The sequence below is a fragment of the Thalassophryne amazonica genome, chromosome 3 (assembly GCF_902500255.1).
Source record: "Thalassophryne amazonica chromosome 3, fThaAma1.1, whole genome shotgun sequence".
Lineage (NCBI taxonomy): Eukaryota > Metazoa > Chordata > Actinopteri > Batrachoidiformes > Batrachoididae > Thalassophryne > Thalassophryne amazonica.
The window spans coordinates 59,502,917-59,517,071 of NC_047105.1; the positions used below are offsets into that span (position 1 = coordinate 59,502,917).

The 14,155-nt window shown below is 44.3% G+C and overlaps 1 protein-coding gene and 1 long non-coding RNA gene across 4 annotated transcripts in view; one reads left to right on the top strand and one right to left on the bottom strand.

Annotated features, from left to right (window-relative positions):
- Positions 1-14,155, top strand: part of rab44 (RAB44, member RAS oncogene family) — a 57,897-nt gene that overhangs the window by 30,314 nt on the left and 13,428 nt on the right. For all 3 annotated transcript variants that reach the window (XM_034166418.1, XM_034166419.1, XM_034166421.1), the window contains one exon: positions 10,264-10,378. In XM_034166418.1, the coding sequence (XP_034022309.1) occupies positions 10,264-10,378 (115 nt within the window). The remainder of the gene's footprint in view (positions 1-10,263; positions 10,379-14,155) is intronic.
- On the bottom strand, positions 8,467-10,149 carry LOC117506801. The gene is made up of 3 exons (XR_004559551.1): positions 10,139-10,149; positions 9,565-9,569; positions 8,467-8,869 (listed from the first exon to the last, which is right to left on the bottom strand). It is a non-coding gene; the product is annotated as an uncharacterized LOC117506801 (long non-coding RNA).

Sequence of the window (14,155 nt, forward strand, 5' to 3'; positions counted from 1 at the left end):
TGTGCGGAGGTCGTGCACCTAAGGGCCTGCTCCAACCCTTGGTTGGCCCGTTCGACCTGTCTGTTAGTCTGTGGGTGATACCCAGACGAGAGGCTTATGGTGGCCCCCAGTTCCCGGCAGAAACTTCTCCACACCTGCGAGGAGAACTGGGGACCGCGATCCGAAACGATGTCTGTAGGTATCCCATGCAGCCGGACGACATGGTGGACCAGGAGATCCGCCGTCTCCTGGGCCGACGGGAGCTTCGGGAGGGCCACGAAGTGGGCCGCCTTGGAGAATCGGTCCACTATCGTGAGAATGGTGGTGTGTCCCCGGGACGGCGGGAGGCCCGTGACAAAATCCAGACCGATGTGGGACCAGGGGCGGTGAGGCACAGGAAGTGGCTGTAGGAGTCCCTGTGCCTTCTGGTGGTCCGCCTTGCCCCTGGCGCAGGTGGTGCAGGCCTGGATGTAAGCCCGGACATCAGTCTCCAGGGACGCCCACCAGAAGCGCTGCCGGACCACTGCCACGGTCCTACGCACCCCTGGGGTGGCAGGAGAGCTTGGACCCGTGACAGAAGTCCAGAACGGCAGCTCTGGCCTCTGGTGGGATGTACAATCTGTCTTTCGGTCCTGTTCTGAGATCCGGGCTCCGTGCCAGGGCCTCCCGGACGGTCTTCTCCACGTCCCAGGTTAGGGTAGCCACGATAGTGGACTCCGGTAGAATGGGTTCCGGTGGATCCAACAGCTCGGTCTTGACTTCCCGTTCGTGCACCCGGGACAGGGCATCCGATCTTTGGTTCTTGGTCCCGGGGCGGTAGGTGATCCGGAAGTCAAAACGGCCGAAAAACAGTGACCAGCGGGCTTGCCTGGGGTTCCTGATATACTCCAGGTTCCGGTGGTCAGTGAAAACCGTGAAAGGCACTGACGCTCCCTCCAGCAGGTGTCTCCACTCCTCAAGAGCCTCTTTCACCGCAAGGAGCTCTCGATTGCCCACGTCATAGTTCCGCTCTGCTGGGGTCAACCTGCGAGGAAAAATAGGCACACGGGTGAAGAACCTTATCGGTTTCTCCGCTCTGGGATAGCACGGCTCCTATCCCTGAGTCAGAGGCGTCCACTTCAACCACAAACTGGCGACTAGGATCGGGCTGCACCAAGACCGGTGCAGTCGAGAACCGGCATTTCAACTCCCTAAACGCGGCTTCGCACCGATCCGACCAGGTGAAGGGAACTTTTGGTGAGGTCAGGGCTGTCAGGGGGCTAACTACCTGACTATACCCCTTAATGAACCTCCTGTAAAAATTTGCGAAGCTGAGGATCTGTTGCAGCTTCCTACGGCTAGTAGGTTGGGGCCAGTCTCTCACCGCTGCAACCTTGGCCGGATCCGGGGTGACGGAGTTGGAGGAGATGATAAACCCCAGGAAGGACAAAGAAGTGCGGTGAAACTCACACTTCTCGCCCTTCACAAACAGCCGGTTCTCCAACAACAGCTGCGGGACCTGACGTACATGCCGTACATGGGTCTCAGGGTCCGGAGAAAAGATGAGTATATCATCCAGGTATACGAAGACGAATCGGTGCAGGAAGTCCCGCAAGACGTCATTAACCAAAGCTTGGAACGTCGCGGGGGCGTTAGTGAGGCCGAACGGCATGACCAGGTACTCAAAATGACCTAACGGGGTGTTGAATGCCGTCTTCCCTTCGTCTCCCTTCCGGATCCGAACTAGGTGGTATGCGTTCCTAAGATCCAACTTTGTGAAGATTTTGGCTCCATGCAGGGGGGTGAACACCGAATCCAACAAAGGCAACGGGTATCGGTTGCGAACCGTGATCTCGTTCAGCCCCCGGTAATCAATGCATGGACGAAGACCGCCATCTTTTTTGCCCACAAAAAAGAAACCTGCTCCCATCGGAGAGGTGGAGTTACGGATCAACCTGGCAGCTAAGGAGTCCCGGATGTAGGTCTCCATTGATTCGCGCTCAGGTCGGGAGAGGTTGTACAGCCTGCTGGACGGGAACTCCACACCTGGCAACAAATCGATGGCACAATCGTACGGACGGTGCGGGGGAAGAGTGAGTGCCCGATCCTTGCTAAAAACGTCAGCAAGATCGTGGTACTCAACCGGCACCGCCGACAGATTGGGGGAAACTTTGACCTGCTCCTTAGCCTGGGAACCGGGAGGAACCGAGGATCCCAAACACATCCGATGGCAGGTCTCGCTCCACTGTACCACCACCCCGGACGGCCAATCAATCCGGGGATTGTGTTTCAACATCCAGGGGAATCCCAGAATCACACGGTAGGTGTGGCCCTGCTCGTGTCCATAGCTTCGTCAGCAGGGGGAGCTGTCGCCCCACGGGACGTAGAGGCCAGGGAGCGTGAGAAGGGCGGACCTTTCTCGGACCCGGAAGGAAGAGGGACGGCGCGCGCCCGGCCATGCCCTTCGTCTCGTTCCCGACGGCGTTCCTCCAACCGATTGTCTAACCGTATAACGAGATCAATAAGCCCATCTAATTCCCGCGGTTCATCCTTGGCCACTAGGTGCTCCTTTAGGACTGACGACAGTCCGCTTATGAAGGCGGCGCGGAGCGCAGCGTTATTCCAGCCGGACCTCGCAGCCGCGATGCGGAAGTCGACTGCATAAGCAGCTGCGCTTCGGCGTCCCTGTCTCATTGACAGCAGCACTGTTGAAGCGGTCTCTCCCCTGTTAGGGTGATCAAACACAGTTCTGAACTCCCTCACAAACCCAGTGTACGTGTGAAGGAGCCGTGAATTTTGCTCCCAAAGCGCCGTAGCCCAAGTGCGTGCCTCTCCCCGAAGCAGAGTGATCACATAAGCTATTTTGCTTGCATCTGACGCGTACATGACGGGACGTTGTGCGAAGACAAGCTGCGAACACTGCATCCACGCACGTCTCCACACAATCTCCGTACGGCTCAGGAGGGCTTATGTATGCTTCAGGGGATGGTGGGAGGGGTTGTTGAACCACCACTGGAACATTTATATCCTTCCCAGGGTCGGCAGGAGGAGGAGCTGCAGCAGCGCCCTGAGCGCTCGCCGCCACTTGCGCGGAGAGAGCCTCCACCCTGCGGTTCAGGAGGATGTTTTGCTCGGCTATTTGATCCATCTGAGCCGTAAAGGCGGTGAGAATATACTGTAGCTCACCAATCACGCCTCCTGCAGATGCCTGCGCTCCCTGCTCTCCCATTGGTCGTTCAACAGCCTGGTGACGCCCCTCGGAGTCCATGACGCTGGCCGAGATATCCTGTTGGGAAAGTGTAGTGACATGGACCCACAACAGGGGGCGTAAATGAACGGACAATAGAAGGAGTCAAATTATAACACTTTACTGTTGTGAATGACACAACCAAACACAGCAGATTACAGAATATGCACAAGTCAATCAATAAAGGTGTTGTGTGGGCAGGCTCGACGATAGGAGATGCCCGTCTGGAAACGAACCGGAACCACACGATTTCCACTGCCACCGAACCCGAGGAATACTGGAGCCGCCAAGTCCCGAAGTCCCCAGGTGGCCACCGTCACGGCGTGTCGGATCTGGTACTGCTGGCAGAAAGCAAAGACAGTCAAGGGTGGGTGTGTGAACACCCAGTAACAATCCTGGTGGGAATTCCACCTCCACCTCTCACTCAATATGTTGCAGCGATCCCTCAGAGGAAAAAGAGTGCCGTCTTGCACAGCCTCCACAAACTAAGGACCGGTACTCCTGCAAACACTCACAATAAACAGATTTAGAAAATACTACAAAAGGCTGAGGATATTACCTCTGGTAGAAGATGATATCTCGGCAAAGTGGTGGAGGTGTCTTCCTGCTTTTATTCCAGATGTGGATTGGATGATCAGTGACAGCTGTCACGGATGATGGGTGACAGCTGTCACCACGGCTTGTTCCTAAGGCGGCAGCGCCCTCTCGTGCCTGAAGCCCGCACTTCAGGCAGGGCGCCCTCTGGTGGTGGGCCAGCAGTACCTCCTCTTCTGGCGGCCCACACAACAATACTGTTCCTATGCACAGGGACGTGCACGGATTTAGAGGGGGGACCCTGTAACCTCTGTTTAAAACTGATAATAAATAAAATATCTTAACTGCTGCCTCTGATATTCTACGAGTTCTCGCGGTACATGGCGCCGTCTCGCGTTAACTCGTGATGCATGTGAATCATGTGACCATCTAGTTTTAAGCATGGCGCAGCAGACATACAGACAGGAATGGGGGAAAACTTCTCTAAGGGCTACAACAGATGATAGAGCTGAACCCACTGTCTACATCGCAAGGGATGTGCGTGTAGATCACTGCAAACTGCCCGGGTTTTTTGTTGTTGGCTGGAAAAGCTTATACAGAAGTTACCGTGATGGCGAGCTGAAGCCCAGGAACGAACAGGGCCAAGGAAAACAAAGAATACACCTGCTCAGGAATCATCATCTCTCTTCATCTCCACCAGTGCGGTAGGAGCTGTTTGGCCCAATCCCCCATTGGTCTTTTGCTGCTGCCATATCACAAACTGTGGCTGATGGAAGAAACTGAACTTATAAGCTTTTTACCATATCAATTCCTCTTCAACTCAACTCCCCTGGAAAAGGGGAGCTTTGGTTCTGAACTCTGGAGAGGGGAACTTGGACTTTCTCTTTTTTTTTGGGTTGTTTAACTATTGTTTATCACTGGTCATGACCAATGCACTGTAAATATTTGCACTTGCATATTTAACAAAAAATAATAAGGTACCTGCATGTAAAAATCAATTTTGTCTGTGTTTATTATACTGTCTAAAAATCTCTCGGAGCGAGTCTAGATCTCCTGATTCAGTTGCCCATTGCTGTACTACATTTACTAGCCCATAATATACGAGGGCTGTCAATAAAGTAACGGTCCTTTTTATTTTTTTCAAAAACTATATGGATTTCATTCATATGTTTTTACGTCAGACATGCTTGAACCCTCGTGCGCATGCGTGAGTTTTTCCACGCCTGTCGGTGACGTCATTCGTCTGTGAGCACTCCTTGTGGGAGGAGTCGTCCAGCCCCTCGTCGGAATTCCTTTGTCTGAGAAGTTGCTGAGAGACTGGCGCGTTGTTTGATCAGAATTTTTTCTAAACCTGTGAGACACATCGAAGTGGACACGGTTCGAAAAATTAAGCTGGTTTTCAGTGAAAACTTTAACAGCTGATGAGAGATTTTGAGGTGATTCTGTCGCTTTAAGGACTTTTCACGGTGCGAGACGTCGTGCAGCGCTCTCAGGCGGCGTCATCAGCCTGTTCAAGCTGGAAACCTCCACATTTCAGGCTCTATTGATCCAGGACGTCGTGAGAGAACAGAGAAGTTTCAGAAGAAGTCGGTTTCAGCATTTTATCCGGATATTCCACTGTTAAAGGAGATTTTTTTTAATGAAGACGTGTGGACGGATCCGCGCGTCGGGACGCAGCCGACGCGGTGCGGCGGCACAGGAAAAACACCTCCGTGTTGATAACCATTTGTAAAATCCAGGCGGCTTTTGATGGCTTTCAGTGGAGTGAGTATATGAGAAATTGTTTAACAGGCAGGACATGTTCCAACTTGTCCTTAAGGCTTTCAACAGAGGTGTTTTTACCTGTGGCGGAGCGTCGCGGCGGCTGCGTCCCGATGCGCGGACCCGTCCGCACGTCTTTCATTAAAAAAAATCTCCTTTAACAGTGGAATATCCGGATAAAATGCTGAAACCGACTTCTTCTGAAACTTCTCTGTTCTCTCACGACGTCCTGGATCAATAGAGCCTGAAATGTGGAGGTTTTCAGCTTGAACAGGCTGACGACGACGCCTGAGAGCGCTGCGCAACGTCTCGCACCGTGAAAAGTCCTTAAAGCGACAGAATCACCTCAAAATCTCTCATCAGCCGTTAAAATTTTCACTGAAAACCAGCTTAATTTTTCGAACCGTGTCCACTTCGATGTGTCTCACAGGTTTAGAAAAAATTTTGATCAAACAATGCGCCAGTCTCTCAGCAACTTCTCAGACAAGGAATTCCGACGAGGGGCTGGACGACTCCTCCCACAAGGAGTGCTCACAGGCGAATGACGTCACCAACAGGCGTGGAAAAACTCACGCATGCGCACGAGGGTTCAAGCATGTCTGACGTAAAAACATATGAATGAAATCCATATAGTTTTTGAAAAAAATAAAAAGGACCGTAACTTTATTGACAGCCCTCGTATAAATTCCAGCAAATTCAAATTACTCTGTAGTATACGAGGTCTATTAGAAAAGTATCCGACCTTATTATTTTTTTCAAAAACCATATGGATTTGAATCACGTGTGATTACATCAGACATGCTTGAACCCTCGTGGGCATGCGAGAGTTTTTTCACGCCTGTCGGTTACGTCATTCGCCTGTGGGCAGTCTTTGAGTGAGGAGTCGTCCACCCGCTCGTCGATTTTTTTCATTGTTTAGGAATGGCTCAGAGACTGTTGCTTTGTTTGATAAAAAATTTTTCAAAACTGTAAGGCACAACTGAGTGGACACCATTCAATAAATTCAGCTGGTTTTCGGTAAAAATTTTAACGGCTGATGAGAGATTTTGGTCTGGTAGTGTCGCTTTAAGGACGGTCCACGGCGCCTGACGGCGAGCTGCGCTTCGAGGCGGCAGCGTCTCGCCGTTTCAAGTTGAAAACTTCCACATTTCAGGCTCTGTTGACGCAGTAAGTCGTCAGAGAACAGAGAACTTTCAGAAGAAGTCGGCATGAGGAGTTTATTCGGACATTCCATTGTTAGCGGTCATTTTGTAATGAAAGAACGTGCGGGCAGAGTCGCATGTCGGGCTGGACCCGACCGCGGGGGGTCGCGGCAGGAAAAACACCTCCGTTGGAAATCTTAAAGGGCAAGTTGGAACATGCCCAAGCTGTTAAACAATTTCTCAGTTACTCACTTGTTGAAAGCCATTAAAAGCCGCCTGAATTTTACAAATGGTTTTCAACACGGAGGTGTTTTTCCTGTCGCGGCGCACACAGATTTGCCGAGTCGTCACGGAAACGACTCGGCGAATTGCGCGTACGTCTTTCATTAAAAAAATGTCCTTAAACAGTGGAATGTCCGCATAAATTCCTCATGCCGGCCTCTTCTGAATCTTCTCTGTTCTCTCACGATGTCCTGGGTGAATTAAGCCTTAAATTAGGATGTTTTCAGCTCGAAACACGCCGACGACAGCGCCTGGAAGCGCTGCGCGACGTCCAGCTCCGTGGGATGGACTGCATTTATATTGCGTTTCCATCTGCATCAGACGCTCAAAGCACTTCACACATCAATGCCTCACATTCACCCCAATGTCAGGCTGCTGCCATGCAAGCTGCCCACTATACACCGGGAGCAACTAGGGGATTAAAGACCTTGCTCAAGGGACCTTATTGATTTTCTGGTCAGGCTGGAATTTGAACCGAGCATCCTCTGGTCTCAAAGCCCAACGCTTTAACCACTAGACCATCACCTCCCCTATAATATTTGGGGGGGTCCCCCGATAATATCTTTCTTAATGTTCCTGATATGTCTTCCTTATATGGCCTGCCCGCATCTATTTTATTTTTTCAAATTAGACATTGTGCATCTGCTATTTTTCTGAAGTTCCCCTCTCAGCCCCCTAAACATCTTTGGGAGGACCTCTTTGAACTTATGCCCCATAAGTAAACTCTTATATTGCGTGTATATAATCTTGTTCTTTCAAAGGACAATCACCCAGTCAATAAAACTATCTGTAATTGGGAACAAGAGTTGGGTCTGGAGTTAGGGGAAGGTTTCTGGTATAAGGCATCTTGACAGAATTCGTATGTCATCATCTTGTGCAAGACTCCGTAATTCAATTTAAAGTAGTACACATTCTGCATTTGTCAAAGTCCTAATTACCCAAATTTTTTCCCAATGTTTCTCATCTGTGTGACAGATGTAACTCCTCTCCCTATGATTTAAGTCATGTGTTTGTCTTTGCCCAAAACTTCAGTCACATTGGATTTCATATTTTGATGTTATCTCTCATGTTCTTGGCGTCAGGCTGGAGGCTTGTCTGCTGATCACTGTTTTTGGAGTTCCTGGAGTCCCCACTGTGTCCCTTACAAACTCACAGGTGGATTTAATTGCCTTTACCTCATTGCTAGCACAATGCAAAATATTATCCAGGAAAGCTCCACACCCCCCACGTATTTTTTTTATGGTTGAAAGATCTTATATTTTTCTTAAAACTTGAAAGAAATCAAGTTTAGTCTTAGAGGGAGGGCTGATGGGTCTCTTAAAGTGTGGCAACCATGTATTTTTGGACCTGATTGAAATGATTGTTGTGGGAGCATGTTTTTTTTATTATGTATTTATTTATTATTTTGCAGGGCCTATGGTTGGTATATTGGTGAGGGGTATTTATGACGGTTTGGGTTGTGGTACATTTATGTATTTTGATTGCACATTCTTTATGTTTGCACTTTGTAAGTATGTGCAGGTGTTTTGTTTTTGATGAAAAAATTTTTTTTGTTTGTTTTTTTAAAGAACTGGTTTAACAGATCTCAGCAGCTTTTTGTATTGTGGAATTTGTTTGACACTCTCAAGACACAGACTTTCCTGCTGTAGGTATTTCTAAAAAAAAGAATTAAGTTTTATCTTGACCACATAGTTTCTACATAGCTTTTACAACCCCAGGTCAGAAAAAGTTGAGACAGTATGGAAAATGCCAACTGTATAAAGATATTTCATATTTTTCATCACCTTTATTTCATTTGCATTTAAGGCCTGCAATTCCAAAAAACAACTTGGGATGGTAAAGCATTTTTCACTTTATAACGTTGCCATTGTTTCTCACACTTAAAAGATATTTTGGCATTGACAATAACCAAACCATTAAGTGTTTCATAAGTTATTTTGTCCCACTTTTCCTTCAAACACATCTCAAAAAAAAAAAAAAAAAAAAGAATCTCCACACATTCTCTATTGGGGACGGGCCAGGACTGCAGACAGAAGGTAATGTATGCATAATGTGGTTTTGCATGGTCTTGTTGAAACATGCTTGGACAGCCTTGTAAAAGATGTTGTCTTGAAGGCAGCACATGTTGTTCTAAAATCTCAATGTACTTTTCTGCATTAACACAGCCATCACAGAAGCGTAAGTAACCTTTGCCAAGGTCACTGACACAGCCCCATACCATGACAGACCCTGATGTTTGGACTAGCTGCTGCTAACAATCTGGACTGTCCTTTCTGTCCTTGGACAATGCGGCATCCATTTCTTCCAAAAAAGTGTCTGGACGGATTAATTTGACTATATATAACACGTGATTGTCTAACCCAGATAACCCCCAAGACCATAGAAGTTAATCCTGCTTCTGAACAAGATAAACATTAGGCTACTTACTTTGCACTGTAAAGTTTTAACTGGCATTTGTGAATGTACGAGCGTAAATGGACTATATTTACACTGAACAAAAATATAAACACAACACTTCTGTTTTTGCTCCCATTTTTCATGAGCTGAACTCAAAGATCTAAAACATTTTCTATATACACAAAATACCTATTTCTCTCAAATATTGTTCACAAATCTGACTAAATCTGTGTTAGTGAGCACTTCTTCTTTGCCGAGATAATCCATTCCATCTCATAGGAGTGAAATCAAAATGCTGATTAGACAGCATGATTATTGCACAGGTGTGCCTTAGGCTGGCCACAATAAAATGCTTGATATGAGAAATATGTTTTCATATCTCAAAAACGTGATGTAAATGGCGGAAAATAACACCAGATTTTGATTCAGCCCCTCCAAATTACCCAAAATCTGTTGAAAAACTCCATGCATGAAAAACCGTGTTGACCAGTGTAACCACCTGTTGACATCAAATGTTAAAAAAAAACAAAAAACTTTATTTTATGTATTTATTTATCTAGACCTAAATTACCTCCATCCTAACTTTTTTGGAATATGTTTCACCCCTGAAAGATAGGAATAGACTGATGTAAATCAACAAATGAAATCAAGTTACTCAGACAAAATACAAAATATCATGGGTTCGTTTTTTGCATTTTCAACATTGTAACAACTTTTTCCTGATATGAGGTTGTAACTTGCATATGTTGTGCAGTGTGTACCCACAGTGATAACAAAGACCTTAAATCTTGTAGGCTTGGAAGTGTAAGTTGTACACCCTGTGTGCAAACATACAACATATATTCACCCAAGTTGCAAAGCCAAGCTAAATTTCAAGACTGGTTTTAGATGAGCAATTTGCAACGTCTTTCTTATTATTATGTTTTCTATTATTGTCCAAAGGTTCCACAGCCTCACAAGACAGATGCTTCATAGAGCTCAGGCATTCCTCTTGATGTATGATGTCACTTTGGCTGACAGTTTCTCTGCTGTCCGCTACTGGGTCACCTGTATTCAGGTATGATACGTTTTATTTATATAAGCGGACTTATTATATAAACCATTTGAGCAAGCTAAGACAGGTCATCAAGGGAATTTAAAGGAGAGTATTTAAATGAATCATGCAACGTGATTTACAAAGGTTTGCCAGGATGCACAAAAGAAAAGGTATGATGCCACAGAGAACAAATAGGACAAGGAATCAGTCTCTATACCCTTGTTAATTTATTTTTTATACCAGAAGGAGACGTCATCATTGCATATGGATCACCAAGGCACATTATCCTTAAACTGCTTCAGGAAATCAACGATGCCCTGGAACCATCAACTCCCCGCCTTTTTAAGCAATTTTCCTTTTTGTCTTTCAGCTTTAGGGGGGTGGAGTTCCCCCAGACCCCCTAATGCAGGGGTGGGCAATTAATTTTTACAATGGGCCACATAGGGAACCTGAATTATGCCCGAGGGCCACACCATCAATAACTCGGCTGTCTCCCATTACAAAGTTTACAAAAAATTACCTATTTAATAGCTTTTATAGGTAATTTTTATTATTGTAATAATAAGTAAATATTTAAATATACCTAAATAAACCTCTCTAATAATTTGGAACACACAAGCTTGACATTTTTAATATATGTAATAATAATCACAGACCTCATGAGGGCCGGACAGAGACAAAGGGCCACAGTTTGCCCAGGTCTGCCCTAATGAAAGCTCTCTTAACCCTCTTTTTTTTTAATGTCTTAAAACTGTAATAATACCACACTCATTTTGCATTCATCATAAGGTAAGGATACAGTGCCCTCCGAAAATATTGGAACACTTGGTATTTCACACATTTTAATTTGTTTATGCCATTTCAAATATAAAAATATAAAGAATAAAAATTTCTAAAATGTACATCAATTATGAAGAAATACAAAAGTTTCAAATCTAGGCTTGCATCTCAGATGTACTTTCTGGAAAATTGCAGCTGAACTATCGGGTCTTCTTTTTAAGAAAATCCTGCTTTACACCACTTCACCAGGAAGCTGGATTTTATATTTTAAATTAATTTATATCAAGTTGTAGAGATGTATAACACGCAGTAGTAGGCACAGTTCTGCTAATCCGCTAACCGCTAATTATTGAAGCCAATGTTTTCATTATCTGATTAGCTTTTCAGATAACTTTGAAAACCATCATCGGACCAATTATCTTCCGATAAATTTTGGTCCGATAATTTTTAGATCGCTAACTTGTTTTTGCAGGTGAAGTGAATAAAGCTTTAACAGTTAAAAACCTTTAAGTCTGATCAGTGGTGGGCACAGATAACCAAAAAATTAACTTTGATAACAGATAATCAGATAACTGAAAAGTTATCTTCGATAAAGATAAAACAATAAACCACCCAAAAATGTATCGGAAGTTACAGATAACTGATAACAGATAAATTCCAATATTGTCTCTGGTACATTTGCAACTACTAGTAAAACGAATTTAAGTTTTAATGCCACAATAACTTCTACTAATATTCAAAGTAACAACAGACCCACACACTGGGACCACACTTTTGTCTTTGAACATTCTGCCCCCGCGGGAAGCTCTTGTTTACTACAGAGCTCCAAACACAGAGGCACCCTGAGAGCAGCTATAAAGCCAGCTCTCTATCAATTACAACACTCCGGTCAGGCAGAGGTCTTGAAAAATAAAGTCATGCTGACTTATGGTTTTGATTTATAAATAACATTAATACCGATAGAATAACTCCATTAATGTCAATTCTGTCATTTGTACAAAGTTAAAATATAGCATATATCTTTTAATGTTGAATAATGCACTACTTCTGAGGTTTTGTAACAAACACAGACAAATCGCAAAGGATTCTGGGTAAAAGTGTCTCTGCTAAACACTGATTGGTTCAGACATTCATTATGTAAACCAACACATTAATGTGACGTCTGTCGTGTGTTGGTGTTCATTTTTTTATTTGTAAAAACAGGCATTTTTACGGAGCCCTGGAAGTGTCATCGCAAAATGTTTTGCATGTGGAGAGTGTGCGCACGTTTTATGATGTTGTAAAACGTGCTTTACACTGTGCAAGATGATTTTTCATGCAGGAATTTTTTGGACCGAGTTTCAGGTTAATCGCGCGTCCTGCATCGTGTAGTGTACATGGAGTAACAAGCTGCATTTAACATCTCAGAACCACCTCCTGATCGTCGATCGTATGGTCCAATGAAAATCAAACCTGTTTGATATTATTCTGGTCGGCGGTCGTGAGGTTATCCTCCTGCTGAAAAGCTACAAGCATCCAACCGCTCACACTGTGCCTGTGCAAACACTGCAGAGCTGTCTTGTAATATTATATTTTTTTTTGCTGTTGTTTTGTTTTGTTTTTAAACTTCATTTGTAAAAAAAAAAAAAAAAAAAAAAAAAAAAAAAAAAGCCAAAAAGTTGATTTGACAATCATCTGATATAACTGGGGTCAAAACAAATACAACACTGCCATCTACTGGTTCCCAGACGCTTAGTAGTTAGGGTGAATACTGCCATGAACACTACTGGCCAGTAGACGGCAGTAGAGGCCTTGAAAACAAAATTCCAGATAATCCCTGTCTGCTACATTTAAAATGCGTGGAATTTAACAAATGCAAATACAGTAACAACGTCTATAAACCCAGAGAATATATTCAAGAGAGTTTTAGGCACTAGAGTTTAATGCTGTTGTCCTTGGAGCCTGAACAGAGTGTCTGAAATGCATTTGTCCTGTCGTGAACGTGAGATTACATCATCCTACCCATAATGCACTGCTGGGCTCAGCATGTGCTCACAAAACCTTAAAAATTAGCACATTACTTTAAAACTAAAACATATATCTGATATTTTCACTTTATAAAACTTCAGACATGACAGTAATTTTAAATAACTTGTCCAAAATTAGTTTGTTTAAAATTTGAACCATAAGTTAAAAATGTATGCCTCTGGATGACTTAGGTGATATTGCCAGCATATCAGTATGGCATTAAAGGAAATGTTTTTTTTTTTTACCACTTTGTCTTCTTTGTCTGCAGAGGATAGAGATGCTTTTTATAGAAGCAGCGCTCTTCTGTTTGCAGAGGGTATAACTGTATATCTGTTACAGAACTTTTAACAGATAGATGCTGAACTGATTTTAAATTTTAGAAATGCTTGTTGCTGTTAAGCTTTGTTTATCGGTCTAAAAGTTATCGGACAGTCAGAAGATAATTGGTCTGATAATGGTTTTTAAAGTTATCTAAAAATATAATCTGATAATGAAAACATTATCTTTGATAATTATCTGTTATCGGATTATCGGAACTGTGCCCACCACTGAGTCTGATAACAAAGATTTTAGCACTTATCCGTTAAATGTTTTGTAGCAGATAAACAGCCCTATTCTGTGTAAACAGAAGAGAGCTGGCTTCAGGGGATAACTGCTCTTGACACCACACTAACTCACCGGCAATATCACCCAAGTCACCCAGAGGCATACAGTTTTAACTTATGGTTAAAATTTTAACAAAACTAATTTCAGACAAGTTATTTAAATTAACATCACTTCTGAATTTTTATAAAGTGAAAACATCAGCTATATGTGTTAGTTTTAAAGTATTTCACTAATTTTGAAGGTTTTAGTGTGGACATGCTGTGTCCAGGTGCATTATGGGTAATCTCAGTACAGTCCCGACAGGAGAAATTCATTTGAGACGCTCTGGTCAGGGTCCACACAGACAACAGCATTAAACTCTTTGTATATTGTGCCTAAAACTCTTGTGAGAATATATTCTCTGGG